This window comes from Tympanuchus pallidicinctus, unplaced genomic scaffold (genome assembly GCF_026119805.1).
Source record: "Tympanuchus pallidicinctus isolate F22 unplaced genomic scaffold, pur_lepc_1.0 scaffold12, whole genome shotgun sequence".
NCBI lineage: Eukaryota > Metazoa > Chordata > Aves > Galliformes > Phasianidae > Tympanuchus > Tympanuchus pallidicinctus.
This window is the reverse complement of record NW_026294637.1, coordinates 14015952-14038920: the sequence shown is the minus strand read 5'-3', so window position 1 is coordinate 14038920 and position 22969 is coordinate 14015952. Positions and strand designations below refer to the sequence as shown.

General features: G+C 42.8%; 1 protein-coding gene across 2 annotated transcripts in view; it reads left to right on the top strand.

The window, feature by feature from the left end:
- Window positions 1–1241: 1241 nt before the first annotated feature.
- Window positions 1242–22969, top strand: part of THSD4 (thrombospondin type 1 domain containing 4) — a 258583-nt gene continuing 236855 nt past the window's right edge. The window contains exons 1-3 of one of the 2 annotated variants that reach the window (XM_052671768.1): window positions 1242–1392; window positions 17650–17754; window positions 20424–20493. In XM_052671768.1, the coding sequence (XP_052527728.1) occupies window positions 17726–17754; window positions 20424–20493 (99 nt within the window). In that variant the 5' untranslated portion in view covers window positions 1242–1392; window positions 17650–17725. Of the gene's footprint in view, window positions 1393–1553; window positions 1753–17649; window positions 17755–20423; window positions 20494–22969 lie in introns of those variants that run through there. The other variant, XM_052671769.1, reaches the window with a different exon arrangement.

The window sequence follows — 22969 nt, the reverse complement described above, 5'->3', positions numbered from 1 at the left end:
ACCCATTTACCTACTCCAGGTGAGACCTCGGTCCCAAGATACCTAAGTGCCTCTATCTCAGCATCACAATGCCGCCTTTCTTTGCCCGTGGGAAAGCCCTGCAAAGCTTTAGCACACAGCTGCCTACAGCTGTCTGTTTACAGCCACAAAGCATCTGAAACTGCCGGGGAAGCCTTGCTGTAGCGAGCGCCTGCTGAGCATGCAGGGAAAGGAGGCTGTCCGCAGTAGATCTCTCACATAGCGCCTGTTGCTGCACGTGGGCTTGGAAATCGAGTAACTGCGTGTCTGCGTGCAGGGAACAGCAGTCAGCACTTCATCTTTCAGTGGTTGGGCTGCGTTCAGGTATAATTAAGTCCAAAATGTTGCCAAGAAAAAAACAACGTATTTCGCTATGTTTTAAAGCAATTGGGTCAGGTGGTTGGGTCCGTTCCCGCAAGAATAATATATACGCCTAGTAAAAAGGCATTAAACTAAACGTTGCAATGAGCTATTGCCAGTACCCGTCTGGTTCGGAGGTTCAGAGCTCGTGCTGGATACTCATTGTATCATTCCATAACAGCACCCTGAGGGTTGTTATGTCCATACACTTATTACAAAGCAGGAACAGAGGGACAAATCCGCATTTGTTTTCACTTGCAAACTCAGAAATTAGCAGAATAGATCCTTCTCGTGTGCGCTTCTAAGGGCTTTGCTTTTTGCAGTGCGAGGATGACGCTGGCTGCCGCCTCGGTTCCAAATCTCAGACTTTTAGACAAACACTGGCGGGAGCCTCAGCGTCAGCACCGCGCTGCGGGGAACCTCCTCGGGCCCGGACTGCCGCTGCCAGCCCAGCGGTACCGCGTGCGACAGGTGCCCGCGGCGGCGGGAGCAGAAGCGGCCCCGGCGTCCAGGGGCTCCACCGCCCCCCGGCCATGGCCCGCCTCCCCCCCGGCACGTCCGCGCCCCGGCGCCGTCGGAAGGTGCCGTTCCCCGCCCCGCCTCGGGCTGCGCGCGAGCTTCCCCCCCCCCTCCCGCTCCGCCGGCGCTCGGCGCTGCCGGGGGCCGCCCCAGGGCGGGTCGGGGCGGCCACGCGCCTCGCCCGGTCGCGCCCCGGCGGCCCCGTGGGCGGCGGAGGGCGGCGCGGCCGCCAGGTGGCAGCAGGCGCGGGCCGAGCCACGCCGCTGGCGCGAGGCGCGGCCGGAGCCAGGGGAGAGGCGGCGCGGCGGAGGCTGTCGTGCGGCCGCCGGGAAGCCGCCTCGGGTCCTGCGGGGCGCTGCAGCCGCGCTCCGGCACTCCCGGCGGAGGGGCGCCGCCTCCCATGCGCGGGGCCGCGCGGGTGCCCGCATCTCGCCCCCGCAGCACCGAGAGCGCTTCGGCGCGGGGCGGCCGGACGGGACCGGACCGGACCGCGAGGTGAGGCCGCGCCAGGTGGGCGGGGGAGAGGGGAGCTCCGCGCCTCGGGGGGGGACGGCCGCGCCGGGGCCGTGCGGGCGGTGCCCGGGGCTGGGGGGCGGCCTGCGGCGGTAGCCGGGGCTGCGGGGCCCGGCGGGGGCTGCGCTCCTCGGGCTTCACGGAGCCCGGAGAAGTTTCTCTCCGCCCGGACGTGAGAGACCTCTCCCATCTCCGCCGCGGAGCGCCGGGCTCCCGTTGCGCCCCGCTCCGTGCCAGGAGCCATTTCGCTGCCGCCGGTTTCCAGGGGCTGCATCCAGGGAAGCGCCCGGAGCGGTGTGCCGCGCTTAGCCCGAGCGAATCCGGCCGGGCTGCTGCGGGAAGGTGCGAGACGAACGTAACTTTACTTCTGAAAAACGTGCGTCGCCGCGTTTCTCCCCTCAGGCCAGGTCCTCTGGCACATCTGAGCGGTGCGCTGAGCCTGACGTGCTCGGGCCGTCCCGAGGCGCTCCTCGCGCTCTCCTGCTCCTGCCTTCGTCGGCGCTGCCCGGCTCGAGCGGCGCTGAGGTTACGGACGCGGTCTCGGGCTGCGGGACTGCGGGGCTCCGGGCGGCCCTCGTGCGGCTCCCGGAGCGCCGCTTCGCCACCGTGCCCGCACCTGTGCGCTTCGTGGGCCGCCGCGAGCGGGCTGCCCCGCGGTCTGTCCGCGCGATTCAGGAAACTTGGCGGCGCCGTGGCCGCAGGTTAATGTTGTGTGGAAACCGCCTCCTTCGGCTCGTTATTTTGCGTTCGGTGTTCGGCCCCTTGCCGCAAGAAGGACATTGAGGCCCTGAACTTATCCAGAGAAGGACAGCGGAGCTGTGGGGGCTCTGGAGCGCAGGTGTTATGGGGAGCGGCTGAGGGAGCTGGGACTGTTCAGTCTATGGAAGAGAAGGCTCGGGGGAAAGCTCGTTGCTCTCTACGGCTCCTGAAAGGAGGTTGTGGTGAGGTGGGGTCAGCCTCTTCTCCCAGGTAACAGTGATGGGATGAGAGGTGGTGGCCTTAAATTACACAAGGTGAGGTTCAGGTGGAATATTAGGAAACATTTCTTCTCAGACGAGCAGTGGTGCAGTGGCACAGGCTGTGCAGGGAGGTGCTCCAGTCACCATCCCTGGAGGTGCTCCAGAACCACGGAGATGTGGCAGAGGAACGTGGTCAGTGGGCACGGTGGGGATGGCTGGCGGTTGGACTAGATGCTATGAGTGGTCTTTGCCAACCTTAATGATTTTGTGGTTCTAATTCTACTGCTCAATGCTGCCAGTTCCTTGCACGGTGAATTATTCTCTACTTGCTATGTCATAGAATCATAAGAGCATCTTTGTGCCATTTTCAGAGCTGCATTATGTTATCTCTCTCCCTTATTGCTCCCTTTTTTTCGAGTAAAGAACTCTTCACATTTCAGTCATTTATCTGATGGGAATTTTCCCACATACAGTACTGGTGTCAACACCTTCCTGTATGTTTTCATTCTGTTATATATATATATATGATAAATATGATATATTTATCAAGGATCATCAGAACTAAGTTAGATTCCAGACTTCATCTCAACACAGTTTACACGGCAGCGGAAAGGTTTCCACTAGCAGATATGACAGAATCTAGAAGATTCAATTATGTAAATAGCCAAGGAAGGCAATAGAAATATCTGTAGCTTGCTGTGCTCATCTACTGATGAATCCATGTGATTTATTTATTTTTAAAACAGAAACTATATTTAATTAACTAGCTGTTAGGAGCTCAATACTAGAGCATAATGCTGTGGTTGAAGTGGGCTCCTAATGGATATGCAGTATTCCATCAAAATGCTGTCTGTGTCTCTGCTGTCTTCCTTTCTTGTTCTGAGATGAGACTGGGGCCTGAAAGTGCCCAGATGCATCTGAGCTTAGTGCTGTTTGTGGGGCTGCTGGTGCACTCAGACAGCATGGTCTGTGTAGCTCAGCTTTCCAAGTTGGACTTTTTTCTGGCGTGTGACTGGAAATGATCTATTGGTTGATGTGACTTCCACCCTTTCAGTATTATCGGGGGTTTAAAATGAAACACGATACTGCCAAAATTCATTAGACAGCTGTAATTCCTGGTGGTTTCTTTTCTATTGCCTCTCTCCCAAGGATTCCAATGAGACATTGGATGTCAGTGGACCAGGAAGAGAGTGTCTTATGAGGAGAAAAGTGCTGTAAGATGAGAATGCATAGTAATGCTAAAAGTAGGAGATCAGCTGTTTTGAGTTATCATGTAGAGGCTTTCAAAGTGTGTGTAGGTAAGAAACACAGGTTATTTGTTATAACTGTGCGCTGAACATGGCTTGTCTGGTTTTAGAAGCGGGGTTGGTTTTGCTTATGGTGGCTCTAATCTGGAATAGTTCCTTTGGAATCAAAGGGGCCAATTCTGGTTCATAGCTCTCAGGAGCACTTGGAATAAGAAGTGTTACACGATGAGGGATTGTTGTCCTTTCACACTTCATACAACAGGTTCTTTCAGAGCTCCAGCAGATTTAATTGCAGGAAATTAATTAGGTTGTTTGTGCACAGTGATGAGTTTTATGATTGCAGTATAAAAACTTTGCTCTTGCTGGAGAATAAAATGAGTAACTGCGCTGGGCAAACATGCATGAAACTAAGCCTGAAAACTAAACAAAAATGAACTGAATCATCTTGAAGACTGGCCTGTGTGTGTGATTCTGAGTGGACAGTGACTGCAGAAAAGCTTTTCAAAATAGCAGTCTCAGTTCTCTGTGATGTTAAATCTGACATGTGATATTCGGAGCATTGATAGAGACGGTTGTTGAAAACAGAGGTGAAGAAGTGTCAGATACTTCTTTTTTTCTGTGCCTTAAAACTTGTTTTACTGTGTGAAGTTAAGAGCAGTCAGCGTAGAGATTCCTATGGGCTGTCAGTTATTATAGAATCACAGAATGGCCTGGGCTGGAAGGGACCTCAAGGATCATGAATCTCCAACCCCCTGCCACAAGTAGGGCCACCAAGGTCCCCCCATTTAATGCTAGACCAGGCTGCCCAGGGCCCCATCCAACCTGGCCTTGAACACCTCCAGGGATGGGGCATCCGCAGCCTCTCTGGGCAGCTGTTCCAACACCTCACCACTCTTGTAGTAAAGAACTTCCCTCTGACATCCAACCTGAATCTTCCCTCCCTCAACTTAAAACCATTTACCCTTGTCATGCTGTTATCTAACTTTTCAAAGAGTTGACTTCCCTCCTGTTTGTAGGCAAAATTATTCTCCTAGAGAACATTAAGGTTTCATGGTTAAACACTTAAAATTCAGGAAATGAATAAAAAATTTAACTTTGTCCTCTGTTGTGTTGTCTTATCACAACAGGCTTCAATTTTAGAAGACTGTGTTTTTTTTCATAGAATCATTGAGGTAGGAAAGGACCACTAAGATCATCTAGTCCCATCCCCACCATGCCCAGTCTTCATGTCCCTTGGTACCACATCTGTATGTTTCTTGAGCTCCTCTAGGGTTGGTGCCTCCTTGGGCAGCCCGTGCCAGTGCGTCACCACTCCTAATATCCCACCTGAACCTCCCTTGGTGCAGCTGCTCACCTCTTGTTCTATTGCTGTAACCTGGGAGCAGAGGCCAACTGCCACCTCACCTCAGCCTCCTTTCAGGAGTTGTAGAGAGTGATAAGGCCTCCCCTGAGCCTCCTTCAGAATAAGCAATCTCAGTTCTCTCAGCTGCTCCCCATAACGCTTGTGCTCCAGACCTCTCACAGGTTCCTTGCCCTTCTCTGGACATGCTCCAGGGCCTCAATGTCTTTCATGCAGTGAGGGCCCTATATATACTGAGCATAGTATTCAAGATGCAGCCTCACCAGCGCTGCATACAGAGGGACAATCACCTCCAGCTGCTGCTGGCTGTGCTGTCTCCCATACAAGCCAGGATGCCATTGGCCCATTGGCCCTCTTGGCCACCTGGGCACACTGCTGGCTTGTGTTCAGCCGGCTGTCAGCTAGCACTGTCACTGTAGACAGGCAAAGCATTTTGTACCTCTTAGTTGCAAGATATGTCCCACGATCATGGGACCTAACTGGAGAACATGCTGTGAGGAGCCTTGTTCTCTGAACTAGGCACGTGTACAGCTCGGTTATTAGTTCATTTGTTTTCAGAAAGCAGCTTAGCCTGATGTTAATACAGTGCAGAGAAGGAATCGGGTAACTACAAGGCTAATTCAGTTATGAGTTTAAGTGGTTTCAGTGTGATCAGTGGACATAATTGTGCATTGCTGATCTGTATTATCTTAGAGTTGTTTATTGTGTATCAGCATGTAAATAACTTCAGTTGCATTCAGGATAGTATGTTACACTGGAAAATTCTGTTTATGTACATTAGATGTTTAGGGAGAATGCATGTACTTAATTTATAAGATTAATCAGGGAGATGTTAGGCAGATACAAGTGAAAAGGAATGCTTGGGAGAGTGATCTGATGGGCACTGAATGTAGTCTCATCTCTTGCCCTGTATAGAGAGACCATTGCAGACACTGTGTGCTTCAGAGTTGGTTCATTTTTGTTGTTGTGTTCTTTGTTCCAGTTGGCAATAGCAGATACAAATTCTGTGATTTGAAACAACTCAATTAGCTCCTTATGGAATGTTCTGTCCCACCCAGTTTTCTCTTGGGGACTTGTGAGTGTCGTGTCACATAATCTCATTTGTGCAGCTTCTCCCACAGTGTTCTGGCATTCCCAGAGATGGGTCAGTGCGTGTAACTTTGGTTACTGTTAAACAAGCAGAGCTGTCAGCACCATCTACGGACATCCGTTGCATGCTTCTAAGTGGTAGTACCAAGTGTTCACTTTGGGGCTTCTTGGCAAGAACTAGAAAAATTCCAGTGTTGGTAGGATCTGAATATAGTCCTTGTGAACGAAGAATATCTCTATCTCTGACCAGGTGCTGTGTGTGAATTGCTGGAATGTGGGTCTCTTTTCAGCAGTACCATTGACCTGCTGATCAGTCTCACTGGTGTCTTTCTCCTTTTCCTTTATCTCTGAAGAAGATACGATCACAGGACATTTACCGTTGTTAAGTTTCCTGAAGATAAAACGTGCATACACATTACTTTAAGTTCTTTAAAAACAAATAAAAACAAAAAAAGGCACTGGAATAAAAACATCTATTGCAAAGGAACAAAAACAAATGGTGTAGCATGTGCCTCTGAGGTTTATTGCTGTGTTTCTTCCAATTGCAGCTGGAGGACTTGCTTGTTGGCTATTTCACATCAGTCCTGTGCTGCTACTTCTTGGCATCCCACTTCAGTATTTATTTTGGTCCTGGTTTTGGAATTTCCCCTCACAGGAAGATTCCATACTCCATATATGGAAAAATTAGTTTTAAAAGAGGACTTTTTTCCATTGGTCCTATGGATTCTTTTCTTAGTAAGGTTAAGAGTGGCCATCTGTTTGCTTGAAAGCCCTGATCCTAAGGGCTAGTAAAGTCAAGGAAGATGTTATCAGTGACTGCAGAGACTTTTGGATCAAGGCGTTCCCATGTGGTGTGCTCTTGCCATTGAAGGAACAACCACTGTTTTGAGCTATGTCATCTTACTGGCACTTTAAAGCACCATTTCAGTATTGGTTTAAAGCCCATTTGTTGATATGCACGCGTTCACATGTAAGGAACTCATTCTGTGTGTCTCCTGGTCCTTCAAGCAAGTGGTGCTCATTATTTCTTCAGTGGGTGTAATACAGTGTCTGAACTGTGGTAAAAGCTCATTCTCTGATTATCACTATACCTGGTGGAAAGGAATTGACAGAATGCATGGATGCAACTGTCTGCTTGGGCTTTGGCTCATATTCCCAACTTGCATGAGTCGATTGATGTTAAACGTGACATTGTTCAAGTGTTGATGTAACTGGAGGTTGGCCCTGCACAGTGTTTAGATCTTTCCTTTCCTCAAATGTTTTTCCTTATCACTTGAGGACATCAGTTTGTGAAACAGAAATAAAAATGAATTTCTTTGGGAACAGAGAATGCCCTGCAATATAATAACTGTGAATTCTGAGGACCACTGAATGAAATTGGCAGGTTATAACCGGTCTAAAAAAGGAGCAGGAGCAAGGCTTTATCAGCACAGATATATCTGATGTCCTCATCAGGTTTAGAGGAAGAAATTACTTCAGAGCTCCAGGAATAAATTTTTGCTGAACAGGTGGTGACATTAGCAGAGCCCCAGAAGCTACAACTGTTGTCCCAGAAGCCAGCAGCTTATTGGTGTGCAGTACGATCTGCATTTAGGAAGATGCAGGTAGATTTGCCCCAGTCCGAGTCTGGCTTTACAAATAAGGAAATTCTAAAACCAATGTGTCTGGATTGATGTTTTCTGATCTCTTTAGAGTTTGCATTTGAAGTCTTTGGCAGTCCAGGAGCTGGTGCCTTGCTCTTTTAAGGGAGCAGTGCTTGTCACATCGTCAGTTCCTGGAAGTGGGGCCTTGGCAGTCTTCCTGGGTACCAAAAAAGTCATGTTTAAATACAGAGCTTGGTAGATACAATTCAGTCCTTTACAGAGAATCAGCAAAAGAGTTGTTTGCTATTTCTGTGGTCCTGTTTCCATTTCTTTTAAGACTGCTGTAAACTTTTAGTAGGCAGCTTTATATGATTCAATATGGAGAGAAATGCACTCCTTTAGAAAGCTATGGTATTTTTAATGGCATTCTTGTTGATTTAACTTTTCTTAGTTAATATTTTTTTCCCTAAACCCAGCCTTCTTCAAATATTAAGTAAGAAAATAGCCCTCCCTTTGTATTAAATTGAAGGGATAGCTGTTGTATTATGGGATTTTCAGCTTTCCTATTCTGTCTCGGTGGGTTGTACTGAACTCTACTGTCCAGAAGTGAAGTTCAGCAGCAGAGAAACCTTGGGGTGACTTGAATCTCACTGAACTTGCCTGTGCCCATGTGGAAGCAAGGCTGCTGCTGGCTAAGATAATGCCTTGGGCCTTGCTTGCCCAAAGGACCTGTTCTGTATGACTGCGTGGCCTGGTGTGACAAAGGAACAGTGAACTGCCTGGAGCTCAATGCTTGCTGTGAGCCTGGAGGACGTGGTTTGTAGCCCTGCACAGAAGTAGTGTGTTTTCCTGCCAGTTGCCTTCATAAAGGGCTGCGATATCTGCCCTGCGCCGTGTTATCTCTGTTCTTGTTTTGGGAAGAGGGTGGATAAAGAAACCCTCTTTTGAAAGCTCTTCTTCATCAGAAACATCTGCTGTGCCAGGCCTTGCTGGGTCAGCACTTGGATCTGTGCAAGAATCCTACTCCTCCAGGAGACAGACGTCACTTAGATACTCAAGTGTGGTATGACTAAAATCTGTAATCCTGCATCAGGCGGATTCCCCGGTGACTCCGTTTGGATTAGCTGGCCAAAAGTGCATGGAAGGAGAACTCCAGCTCTAGATGGCAAACTCAGCAAACTGTTGACAACAATCTGAGAGTGAATGTTGGCTTGGAAAGTTTTCAGATTTTTTCACATTTGGTCCTGGATTTTTTTCCACGGTTACAGTGATTGCTCTCATCCTGCTTTGGTAAAGTCGTGCTGATAGTGGTTGGTTTTATGTTATACTTGTATTTTTGTTTGGTTATTTCTATCTGAAATGTCATTTCTACAAAAGTAAAAAGAAGAATGATTTTGCTTATCAGATTGGCAAAGGGAAGCAAGAGCCTGTCCAATCCCACCCTGCTTAATTGCAGCAAAATGACATCCCATGACACAAGCTGCCCAAAAGAGTGATGAATTACTCGGAATGGATGCAATAACTTAATCTGGCGGCAGCGAAGGCTCTGTCTTGTTTTCCAGTAGTTCTGTGAAGTTACATTCACTGGGGAAGTGGATGTGGAACAGCAGACAAACCTTGCAGATCTTCAGGGCATCATGTCGAGTTCGCTGAACTCGAACAGCATAAGAATAAGGATTTAAAAGAACAGAATATGTTAACCATTAACTGTTAGTATTGTTCAGCTTTGGCAACCCAGGAATTACTGCTTGTGTGTTGAAACATGGGGGTTAAGGCTGGGTGTCAGTTTTGATTTTCGTAGTGATAACCAGGCATTAAAAATGTGATATCCTGTACTCTTTACTTCTTCAGCTGTTGTTTGTACTTGTTCATGTAGATAGTGCATCAAAAAGACTTTTTTTCCTTACAGCTCAAGGTTTTGCTCACGTTGGCACTAATGAGTTTGAAGAACTTTGGCTGCTTCTCATAAGAAGTTTAAAATTTTGCAGGATTGGTTTCAGATTTATTCCTCAGGCACTGGCAATACTGCTGGCACCATTTGGGAGCATGTAGAAAATTAAATAATTATAATTAGCAGTAGATTGAAATGAGAAAGAAATTCCCATCTGCGTGGTTTTGGATGATGGAAGCATGAAAGGATTAAAATGCTGCTCTAATACTGCTAGAATTGACAGAAACTGATCTGACTCTTGAACCATGCTGCTTGTGATTAAATTGTGATTTCTTTCTATTGCTTTGAAATGGAAGAGGGAGAAAAACTGTTTCCAAATGTATCTTGCTGGTAATTGAGGGTTCAGAAAGGCGGTGTTGATTGGTGTGTTTCTGCTCTTTGGTTTGCTGGTTTCCCAAAGTTATGTTACAAGGGCTTTTCAGAATTCCCATTTATTCAAACCATGCAAATCTTAGGCTTACTCAGGAGCACCAGTGTCAGTCAGTGTCCAAAGAGAACCGACGTTTAGCTGCATTCCTTTCAGCATGTCTTCTCCCTGTCTCCAGCAGTGGATACTCAATTAGACCTCAGGTCACTTTTACTGACATTAAGCAGTATGCTAAACAGCAATGAACTCCAACTGCTAATTTAAAGAAAATAAAAAACGGGCACTTTTTTTTTTAAGAGATCCCCACTGATCTTGCATTGTCTGCCTGTGGCGTAGGGAATATTTAAAGCATTAACTGCAGCTCACAGTGCTTAAGGAGTTCCTCTGTTTGACTCTGTTTTCTCTCCCAGCAGTTTGCAATCAGCTGTACACGTTTTCTTGAAATGCCAAAAAGTCTCTCACTCACATTTTGAATCTTTATTTTTCAGCTTCTAGGCACTTGGGTACGTTTTCCTGTAGCTTCAAGTGATGTCAGGTGAAGGTCAGTGCACTATATTAACCTGCCCTTAAGCACAAATAAGTTCAGGCTCTACTGCCAAGAGATGACCTTTTGATTTCTTTTTACCTGACACAATAAGGGCTCTGTTCAGAATTCTTTACTCTTCCTTTACTTAGGCAAAGTCCCAGCCACTTGAATAGGTTTGCATGGGTGAGGAGGGACACAAAAGTTCCTGAGGCATGGTGTGGGGATGGCTGAGGGTTCTGCACTGTAGTTTAGTTTGAGAAACTGGAAGAGGCTCAGCAGTTATTGTGGTCAGAAAAGAGAAGTGAAAGGTGAGAGTGGATTTTGTTGTGACTTGCATCACTACTGTGTCTGAAGCTACATGAGTAAGTACTGGTTTTAAGCTACATCTGATCAACAGAGATAGGTTTGTGTACCACCAGAAGGCTGTATGCATTGCTAATGGGTAACTGGTATTGAGGTACTCAATGCTTTCCCTTTCAGTCAAGGTGTGTGCTTGAGTTGTGAGATGTAGGACTGCTCAAAGTGGGAAAAACTCAAGGGTAAGAGCTGACCTGGAAAGGACAGCTGGGAGTCAGAAGAATACAGCACTCATGACTCATTATTTTTTTATGTAGTGCTGTTAGCAAGGGTGGCAGTGGTAGCTGCTGATTCAGTGAGGCCAGTATCTTTTATCTGTCAGCCATAAGGTTATTCTTCACAAGCTGCTGCATGCTATTTGCCAGACAATTTCTTTACTAATAGGGAGCTTTTTAATATACAGCCAGTAAAACATTTCAGCTTTGTTGAGTGATCGATAGCCTGAGATTATCTGAATGTATGATTATAGTGGGGTTTTGTGTCAAGGACTGATATCTCCTATGGGAGTGTAACAGTTTATGTTAAGTGGGCTGAAATACTCTCATCTGGACCACCAGAGTATAACAGGCATAGCAGTAAGACCGGACTTGGAGGATACCTAAAATCCCTTTCAAATGGGCAGTGTAAGAATAAACAGCTCTCACTGCTCTCTGTTAGAGGATCTTGCAGTTCATTTTTCGAATGGAGGAGGCACGTGGAGGTATGATTGCTGCAAACATCAGGATTTTTCTAGAAGTGTGCACCAACCCTCATCTGAGTGAGGACTTCAGGAGAATTACAGTCAGTGGTTTCAGTCTGAAGGGATAATTGAGAGCAAAATTGTCTCTGGTTTTCTGAACACATGAATTTTACATATCTTCTGCTGTTGTTAATCATACTGCATCTTCATGTCTCTTTCTTCAAGTTACAGCGATACTGTTGTCTGCTTCTTGTGAAAGCTGAGTAACAGTGTTTTCCTTTTTTATCTCCACTAACATCCCCACACAAAGAAGAGATGCGTCTTTGCAAATGTGCGTCTTTAAATGGTAAAGGTGTAGCAACACCATTGGCATTTGATGGTGCTGTGGTCGTTGCCTCCCCAGTTTTGTTGCAGTGAACTTTAAAAAAAAAAAAAATTGTTCAAGTCTAGAGGCTGAGCGTAGGGCAGCTGATGGCTGTTGTTGTGTTGCACCCTCATCCCAATTCTTTTTCGTGGGTGAAAGCTAAGTCAACTGCTCTTCAGTGAGTTCTCTGAGTTGTACCTATGCTGTTTGTTCATATGCAGAATTTAATATTTGCAAAAGTTTTACAAGGCTTCTTGTCGTTATTGCTGTTGGCTCTTAGGGATCCATTGAAAGTTTACGCTTTCATGTTGGCTTTAAATTCTCTGGTATTCTGTCTCAAAATTATGAAAGAAATAGTTCTTTTAAGACTTTTCATTAGACCTATTATCCTTCATTATGTAGAAACATGAAAGAAAGCAATTAATCTTTAAATTCCGTTGTTGCATTTCTGTACCAGTGTGTAGGGAGCCCCAGATCAGACAGGATTTTAATGAGAAATAAGTCAAAATCTCATCATTCTTACTGCATTGTTTGACAACATTTAAGTGAAATATTATAATCGGTTCATTTCAGGATGTTCGAGGAGCGTAGTCTGGAATGCTCTGTGCAAGATGTGTAAGCTACATGATGAGCTATGTTTCTGCTCATGATCTCACAATTATCTGTACTGACTCCTAAAAATAAGGCTTTACACACAAGTCTCACTGCTAGGTATGAACAGATCACAGCAGCTGAATTACGTTTTATTCAGCAAAGGGATGTGTAGAATTTATCTGAGTTCCATAGTATCACTGTTTGCTCTGGGCATGCCACTTGTTTTTCAGTGGTCCCTAAAACACATCCTCGTATGGATGCCTGAGAAGCTTCCATATGCTTGCATCTGGCCCCTGCCAGCTGATAACCCTGTGTTACTCTTTATATCACACCTATTTAGAAGATGGTCGGTACTCCTCCCAAATGTTAAAGGATACTATATCTATTTCATACTATTAAAAAAAACACAACAAAAACAGGCAGATAAATCTCTGAAGTCTGCTGAGGATGGTTGTTATCTCATTTTCTAGCTCTTCACAGAAAGTAAGAATAATGCTACAGAAGCTCTTGGAATTACTGTGGCCGAAATGTAGAATTGAGCCCCAAGGATTTTAATGGGAATCTCAGTGGATGCCAATGTTATATTTATAGATGTATGTTCCAGTTAGTGTCTGTTCTGCTGCATAAGGTTTTACAGTAGAAAGTTAAGCATCAGTGACTTATATCAGTAACAAATATCAATAACTAACTACCCAGAAGAGAAACATGTAGACAGTCTTAGAAGGCTATGCTCACTGTGATCACTTGGATGATCTATGGTGCTCTCTTCCACTAGGATGATTCTATTAGAAGCTGGCTAGCAAGCTTGAAACGTGATTTGATGTGATTACTGAAGCATCCCTCTACAGTACAGCCTCATCACTCATCTGCTTTGGAACAAAGTACAAGTGTTTCCAGAAAGCACTGTTCTTTGGAGCGTTGCTTCTGCAAAGTCCTGGTTCCTCCACTGAAACTCTGAGGAAAATATTTTTTTCTGAATAAGCAAGCAAAGATTTCAGGTCTCCATCACATTCTCTTCCTGTTATGTGCTAACACTGATGCCCCAAACAGAAGAGAAGTTTTCTAAGAAGAAGGAGGGAACTTTGTGAAAGTTACTATTTTGCTATTGTGTGTGTTTCTGTAGTATCTTGATGGGATCACCAAATGGTTTTCCATGAGGACAATGGTAGGTTTAAGCATCCAGCTGGTATTTAATTTCTTCATCTGAGAATCATGGCTGTGCAGTTCAGAACTTTGACTTTGTTGGAAATATTTCAGAGCACTGCTGATTCTATTGTCCTGTTTGTGTGAATCAGCCCTAATTTAGAGAATGGGTAGTTTGGCATCGGGTCTTTTATTTGTGTTGGAGTCACATGGAGAGTTAATTGTGGTAGGTTAATGATACGTCTGTTTACTAGTAAATGAAAGATTTCAAAGGGTGAAACAGGGAGGAACGTTTGATCTTCGCCTGTGTGTGCTGTGAAATGTTGCCCAATACTCAGTCCAACGAAACTATACTGTGAAGTACAGCCCCCTAAATTTTGTTTCCTCTTTTTCAGTGCAGAGGATATTAATGCTTGGGCACATGTTTGAAACATTTATGGAACAGCATGAAAGCTCATTCTCATGGTCAGCTGTTAAACATTTGAATATATGGCTTGTGTAATGCCAGGCAAGTATTCTCATTAGTTAGTTGGCTAGAAAATAATGTTCATCATTACAGAAGGGAAGTAAATTCTACCTGCACAATAATTGTGTACGCAATTCTTACTTGATTGCATTTCTACAAAATAGCTGCTAAAATACACAGTGTATTACTATTACTACAATGTGAAACCTATGCTTAGTTAGGTTATTATTGTGTATAAGAAGTTTTAAGTGTTTTTTAAATCAGGTTCATTATAATAATATTTTCACTTTTATGTTTTTATTACTAATATCTGTTCAGCTAGTATTAAATTAATTCTTCATAACCAGTGGTATAAAAAAGATAAAAAAAAAAAAAAAAAAAAAAGGAATCTAGAGAAATAGTGAATAAACCAGTCTTGTCATATGACTGTGATTCACAATCTGTAAAATGAGTGCCTGTTTTTCATAGGCTCTCTCTCTACTTTCAAGGTTGTACTGTATGTTTTAATGTAATTAATGAATTCTTGAGGAGATTAAAACTCTGGTGGTAGATCTCAACAGATATGGTATGAGCTGTTGAGTGTACACTCAAATTGTGGAGCTTGATAGATTTGGTGTACTGTGAGGTGCTTTATCAAAGCGCTGTGAATGTAGTGACTTGTGGATGCAATCTCAAGGATTTGCATTCAACATAATTTAATAGACGTGAAAGAGTAAACTAATAAATACTCCATGCCTTGCCATTGCACAACGGAATAGATCCAAAGGCAATCTTGAAGAATATGTACTTTTTAAATTTAAGTATTTAAATTTAAATGTTGTTTGCTAATGTTTTTGTTTTCTAAAGAACACAAAGAGAACTTTGCGCATAAGTGGAAATGGCTTTGAAATGATGCTCTCATTTCATAGCTACTTCAAGTTGCTGTTGACAGTAGCTGGCAAGCTATGTAATCAAACCAGGAAGACAAATGTTGAAGGAAATTAAACTTGACTTGCCATACATCTAAGTCAACAAGATAAAATAGGCTTAGAGCAATTTGGAGCCAAAATGAGTTGTATGTGTGTTTGTGCATGATGTATCTCACATCATTGCTGTGAGTTAGAATAGATGGTCTTTGGTTGTTGCAGTACATGTGTCCACATGGACTTACTAAGAACTTTCTGTTACAGTTTGTGCACAGGTGGATATGGATATAAGTGAATAACAGGACTTAGGTGAAGTACAGGTTGATGCAAAAATCACACTGAAATTTGTGAAGTATCATCCACTTGATGCACAAAGGGTAAAGTCACATGAAAAGTTATGTATGAGTAGTCCTGTGATGTTTGAGCTGTTAAGGTAACTAAAACATTAGCTTTTAGCAAATTTTTAGATCACAGAATGGCCTGGGTTGGAAGGGACCTCAAGGGTCATGCATCTCCAACATCTCTGCCACATGCAGGGCCACCAATGTCCATATTTAATACTAGACCAGGCTGCCCAGGGCCCCATCCAACCTGGCCTTGAACACCTCCAGGAATGGGGCATCCACAGCCTCCCTGTTCCAGCACCTTACCACTCTTGTAGTAAAGAACTTTCTTCTGACATCCAACCTGAATCTTCCTTCCCTCAACTTAAAACCATTTACCCTTGTTCCCATGAGATCACCTCATGGGAAGACATTTTCAAAGTTACTTAGCCAAGGGAGAAGTCTCCCGCTTAACTTCCCATACAGTGTCTGTGATGTCTGTCCTGGTAATTCCGTGTATTGCATCATTTATTGCTTTGAGACATATAGTTGTATCCATCTCAGCAAACTTCTGAGATTGTCTATATGCCTACTAGATTCCTTTCTTTGAAGTTGCTGTCATTGTCCATCTCTGCCCCTTTTTGGAAAATCCCCATTGCAAATTAGTGCTTTCATTTTCTAATTTAATCTAGACACCTGTCTGATCTCTGCTGACCATGGGCTGTGGTGTCTGACTACTAGCAGCATGTGAGGCTGAGGTAATTGAAAACACTCTGCAGGTCATGTTGAGAATGTCAGAGCAAATATCAGTAAATATCAAGAGGAAAGATTCTGATGATTAGTTCATGACTTGAGAGTGGAAGTTCTGAGACTGGTAGCGGTTATAAGGCATTAGAATCACTCACCTACAGTGTGAAAGAGGAGGAGGCATGACTTAGGGTCTGTTTACTCTATCTCCTTTTCTGTGACTTGATGCATATTTTATTACATGCAGTGAACAGCTTCTTCATTTAGCTGGGGAGGAGGTATGAATTTGCTCCATCCTGTGTGCTGCTGTTTTTTTTTCCTACCCAGTTTCACACGTTTGGTTTTATTCTACTTTGGGGTGAAGCAGTGAAGTTTGCTGAAATGTAGGATATTTTAATGTGGTGGAGAAAGTCTTGCTAACTGCTTGAGTACAGCAGTGTGGTTTGTTCCAGCCAAAATGATATGATCTATTTTGCTGTAAATATTGTCTTTTTCTAGATAGATTTATAGTGCTTTAGAGCTCCTTGTGGGAAGGTGACTTGATGTATTGCAGTGAGTAATACATTTTACACCTCATCAGGCTCTTGAAAACTTTCATGCCAAAATTGGTGTTATTCAATGCTAGTGTTAACTGTCCAGCCATTTCAGGTATTCTTTTTGCCCCGGATATTCTGGAGGGCAAAAGAATTCTTTATTTATTTTCATTTTTTCTTTTTTTTCCCCCCAACCTCTTAGTAAAACTAGACTGATAACAAAATGTTTTCTGCTTTTCAAATGAAATGTAATTCACAAAGTGTATTAGGAGTGTGTACGTTTGTTCTCTGAGTTTGTATCACATAACAATATCCTATTGGGATTGAGTCTCTATTCAAGGATGTGGGCTGAAAAGATTATTGCAGAATGAAAAAGCAGAAACAAAGAGTATGTCTGGAAAAAAACAGAATACTGAGAACTTGAAGTTGTGTTAGTGACAGTCTGCATCACATGCATATCCTCAATTTTCAACAAGTGATGTAAAGAGTATTGCCTCAGTATGTCTGATAACTAAGAGTCAGATTGCAGGAATTGAGGCATGTCTTGTTTATAATCCAGAATATCTGTTAGTAAGTAGTTTCTGAAGGGATCTCCCATGTGCTTTGTATTAGCACTGTGTGTATAGACTTGCCTAACATCATTTCTATGACTGACATGAGCACAAGTCTTTGAACAAAGCTACTTTCAATTCAAATAAATAAATAAAATCCTCAGTTTGGTGGCAAAAAAAAAAAAAGGCATAACGTCATACAACTGACTTATCAGAGATGTGGAGATGAGAATGGAAGTTAAACATCAGTTTTGTACCCATGGCAATCAGATCAAGATTTTGCATTCCATGTTTTTTCAGCAAAGCAGTGTTAAAGTCCCCAAAAATGGGGCATGCCCAGTCCATCCGTGTAAGTTACACTGGATTTACAGTTTGAATGGCAATAAAGCTCCTGAATTCAGGTAGAGATGATTAATGTCTGTCTGTATCCAGTTTCTAAACATCCAGAAATATACTGAATAAGCAGTGTTAAATGTTTTCTGTTTATTTCTGTAGGATTTGTTTGACCCGCATTGTGCTTTACTACAGTGAAGAATATTTTTCGCTTCAAGACACTTTGCATTGAAGGATCATGGTAGACAGTTTAATAGTTTCTTTGAGGTAAGTGATGCAGCAAAACATTTCAAGTCTGATTTAATATGTTCTTAACAAGCTGCAGAAAATACCAATTTAACATACCAGTTCAACTGTCTCTTACTTCTGTATTATAAGTGTTTGAATAATAGAATAAATAAAAATTCTGTCCAAAGAATAAATAATCAAGCACATGCATTCCAGGCATGGTATTCTTTGGTGACTGTAAGAAAAAAAAAAAGCTCTCAGTATTTGTTTCTGCTTAAAGTGTCTGTTGGTATGTGCCATTGTTTTAGGATACTTTACTGGAAGGTTCCTTCTTTTTTTTTGGTTGATGACACTGTGTCATCACAGTCACTGGTTTTAAATAATAGATTTGCATGTTTTAGTACCTATGCTGCCACTCAGTCTGAGATTCATATTAATCATTCCAGAAACAGCTTGCCAGTGGGTAATGTGGGAAATACCTTTCGAGCAGTTTTCCTGACAAGGGGAACACTCAGCTTTGATTAAGCTGATCTATTCAGTTCCTTCCATAGTTGGGCAAGCAGGTTTGGAGGAAGCAGGCAGCTGTGAGGCTACAGGAACAACAATTCCTGCTCAGAATGACAGCTGAACCACATACTCTTTTGTTTGTGCAGAGATACTGTCATTTACACCTCCGATCCAAAGTTCCTTCTTGCGAATTTCAGACACCAATCTTTGAATTCTGGTACTCTGCTAATATTCCAGGAAAGATTCCACATCAGGAATTAGAGCTAGTATAACTTTTCCCCTTCCAGCTAAAACGAAATTGGTATTGCCAGTAAAAGAAAGTGAGCATGTTTGCTCTTAGAGATAATGCTGTACAACTTGTGTAGATACCTGACTGTGTCTTGAACTAGCTGCTTGTCTACAAATAGCATCATCACTGTGAGAGCATGGGCTCTATAAGCAAGGTTCTTATTCAGAAACCCGAGTGAAGCAGCCATCAGTCAGCTGGCCCTGTCACCTGCTGAGCTGTGCCTGCTCAGTACCTCCATGTGAGTACTTGTCAATTTTGAGAACAGTTAGGAGATGGAGCATTTGGAAAATAAACATGCACATCAACTAAAGACAGACATGGAGTTGATGTTTTGTAGTTGGAAAGTCTGAGTTCTGTTCTACCTTTGATTTCAGGTGTGTTTAACAAATCAGCTTATTCATTTGTATGCCCTCCTTCTGTCCACTACTGCCTTATTCAGCCTTGCTCCAAACCACGTGTCTGGGCTCTTACTGTAGTTCCTTTACAGTGTCTTGCACTTTTACCTGCCTCCTTTGGCTTTATCACAAATGATAACTACATATAATGAAATACTGCATTTTAATGGGCCTTTAAGTTGTTTTCCTTTTTTTTTCTTCTAAATTTATGTGGCAGTAAGGAATGATTTTTTTTTTCCTTTAAATGTTTTTTTTTTCTTTGAGAGCAGCATAGACTGTGGTGATGAAGTGATGAAAGGCCATATGCAATCAATACTTACTTAACAGTTCCTTTTGCAGTTTGTTACCAAGAACTCTAGCAAACAGAAAACTCAAGAAAAACATTCTCCCAGGTAGAATAATGTATGTATTTGTACAAATGAAATGCTTAGCATAAAAAGCTGGTTTTGCGTAGTAGGTCTGTCTTTGAAAATACCTGAAACAATGTGAAATGTTTAAAGGATTACTGCACAGTGAGCAAAGGAAGGGACTGTGAGTAGGAAGCACAGCTGGATTTTGTCTGGTCCATTAGTCTGCAGATGGATTTTGTGTCCAAATCCATCAGTTTTATTTCTGCATTGAAATTCAGCAGCTTTTTCCTTCATGGAGGGTCCAAAGGATTCTCTTTGTAAACTGAGAACTCAAACTCCTGGTAGAGGTGAAGATAACTTAATTCTCACTCTCTCTTACCTTTCTGTGTTTCCAATGAAGGACTTGCTGGAAGGAGAGAAACCAGTCCTCAGCTCAAACTTAGCAAACAAAAGACTGAGCTAACTGAACCCAACTTGCAGTGGGCTCTGCGGAGTCGTTACAGTGGTGAGGCTTGACAGAGCAAAGTTTGTTTGGGCTTGGTTCCCATTATGACTCCTTTCAGATTGAAGATGTGGGGACTGGGGTGATGTTTGGCTGTTTATCCTGAGTCTCCAGTGAGCTGTGTCCGCTACTTTCCATCTTTTTTGCCCATTAGGCTATTCAATTTTAACAAGTGTTAGGCAGCTGGGAAGGAACCTATGTTCTACAAAATCATGGAGGTTCTTTACATGTTTCCTGTGCTGGAGGTGGTGTTCATCTGCAGAATGAGGAGCCACGGTTAGAAACAGACTCAGTCCACAGATGGCTGAACTCTTATTTAAACTCATGAAGCATATCTCAATTTTGACACCAAGTGCTGAGGTGCAAAAGTATGTACTTAAAAAAAAATTATTTAAACATAACATTATGTGAAATATTGTTAGTGGATTCTTCTTGGTGAACTTTTGCTATATAGGTAGACAAACATATGTATGTACCTACTACTGCCTGCAGTCTAGTGAAGAGAATGTTAAAAGAATATTTCACACAGTTTATTGAGTCTCTTTTGCTTAATAATGATATTCAAGTGTGTATCTAAGTTCTTGCAGTGTCAAGTCCTCTCTTAGGCTTTAGGTAATTTGGATTAGTGGTAATGATGTATTCTGTTTCCCTATTTGCTTTTTCAGACTTCTCAGTTCACTAGCAGTGCTGGGATTTCAGTTTGTCATCCCACAGCCTTCAATTGAACACAGAAAGGTAAGCATTAGTAATATTCAGATTTTGTGTACTTAAAGGTAAACATTAGAGTAAGCAGCATAAAGCAATGTAATTTGGTTGAAGTTCTTGGAACATTATGGCTTTTGTGTGTATGCTTTTACATTAATATATACTTTTTTAAAAGAGCCCCATCACAGTTAATCAGGTGAGTGCTATAAACAGACAGGAATGTATAGAGTGTTGTAGGTCATATGTATAGCATTGACAGCTTATTTAAGTTTTGGAGCATTTCCATTTCCATCGTGTAAGATGAAGGTGAGAAGAATTCACATCAGAGAGAGCAGTGCTCAGTGGAGTGGTTAGCAGAAGCGTCTATTGCTCCTAGGTAGCACGTTCTTTTACCAAAGCGTAGATGTCTGAAACAGATATTGGACACCAGTCGTATTCAGATGTTAGACTGAAATTACTGAAGACAAGCTGGAGGCTGCTTAACTGTTTGCTTGTCCACCTGTGAAAAATTCACATGCTTGCCTCAGACGTACAGCCAACACAGAGAGGATCCTTCCATCCTTCTCAGCATTAGTGGGGCCTCGGCTGGGAAACTTAATTTAGATTTTTTGCATTGCTTTGTAGAAAAAAAAGTGAATAATTTGGAGAGAAACAGAGGGCAGCGGTGATTATCCTTGGGAAGTTTTAAAATGTTACCTCTGAGGGGAGTTTGAATGAATTTGGGTTGTTTAGTCTGAAGAGAAGGCTGCAGGAGGAAGGCAGACATAATCTCCAGATACTTATGAGTGCTAAAGAGAGAACTGTTCTTTATTTCTGCAGTGAAGTAGATTAGAAGAAAGAGATTTAAATTGGCGAGGGAAATGTGATTTTGGCTATTAGAAAAAAATTTCTTATGGCAAGGATGTAAAGAAGGGTAGATCACACTTACTGGGAAACTTCTAGCATTTCTGTGATGGAGGTCTTTGTGAATGTGCTGGACAAAGGTTTGTAAGGAGTGAAGTGTGGGTATTGCTCATTCTGCCAGGTACTCCAGGAGCAAACCCTTCGAGTACTCTTCTGACTCTGTGTAGTCTGATCTATATCACCTCTTAATTAATACTCAAGCCCAATAAAAAAATTGATAAAGATATAAAATATATCTTGCTTTTAAAATAATTTTTAAATAATGTACAATATGTATATTTTTAAACTGTACTTAGAAAAGATAAAATGCAAGTTTTCCTTTATGTTTTTATATGCATATGCCAGTATATTTAGTGCAAAAATAGTTTTGACAGCAGTTTCATTGATACCATGTAAAAACCTGAAAGTGTCTGATGATCATAGTCTAAGAACACAACTGCCAATTGTAATACAACTCAAATGAGGTCCAAACTGCAGCTACCCAGGTGCAGCATTCTAAACCTGAGTCCAGTATGGTGCTTTTCTCTATTTCTGATCTCTCTGATTTTGTTATGCAGTTGAGATGGTCATTTTTTGCTGCTGCTGTTTTGTAACACTGACAGTGAAGTGCTGGTGCAATCCAGCTTCCACATGGCCGTAGGGGGAAAAATTAATGACTAAAATAGAGTGAGTCAGAGAAACAATGGCTTCATTCTGTGAAGCTCTGGAATTACTTTTGATCAAACCAGATTCTTTGTTTTCAGTTGAGTTAGAAATGCCTCGGGTTTTAACTAGCACAGGCCTCTGTACTAGTTAAAGGAACCAAAGGCATGGCATTAAGGGGCATGGCAAGCACCTTGGTCATGCTCTTTGTACTGAAAACAAGAGAGGCAGAAGTTGCCTAGTGATGATCACAGGTTCCGAGGCTGCTTTTCTCAGCAGCTACTTCAGTACATGTTTCTGGTGTGAATTCTCAGCTTTATAGCTCTGCAAGTCATTCCTTTTCCTTTTGTGTAGTAACTTGGATGCATGTGTACTGCCATCCCCAGCCATCATCTCCTATGTATTTCTGCACAGATCTCTGCTCTTTGGCACAACTCCTTCTATGTGAATGGAGATTGATCTCATGGGCAGAAAGGAAGAGAAAGAGGGAAGGACTTAGGGAGCAGGAAGTCATTCTAACAATGTAGTAAACAGCACGGTGTTATTTGCTGGTGTTAGTATATACACTTAGAGGATACAGTGTATGTAAGCTGAGAAACCAGATCTGGCTTGTAAGAAGCTCGTACTCCAATCCTTATTTTGTTTTTATTTTTCATCTTCAAGGTAAGCATGCATTTAGGATTGATGCCTGAACATGTAGTGTTGGAGAGTGGATTCTGTGTTGTGCACCCTTCATACAGTTATTTTATGCTATGAAGGCCGTGGTCAAGGAAATAAGAAACTGGATTTGGGTATTTGGCTGAATAGCTCATTAAATATTTCCAAATAGGCCATATTTTTATTTCTTACACTAAAACTTTTGGGAAAATGAAATAAAAATCAGGACAATTCCCAAAGCAGCAGATTGAAATCCATTATAACTGTCTCTGGACACCCACAATTGAGCTGAGGTTTTGCTTTT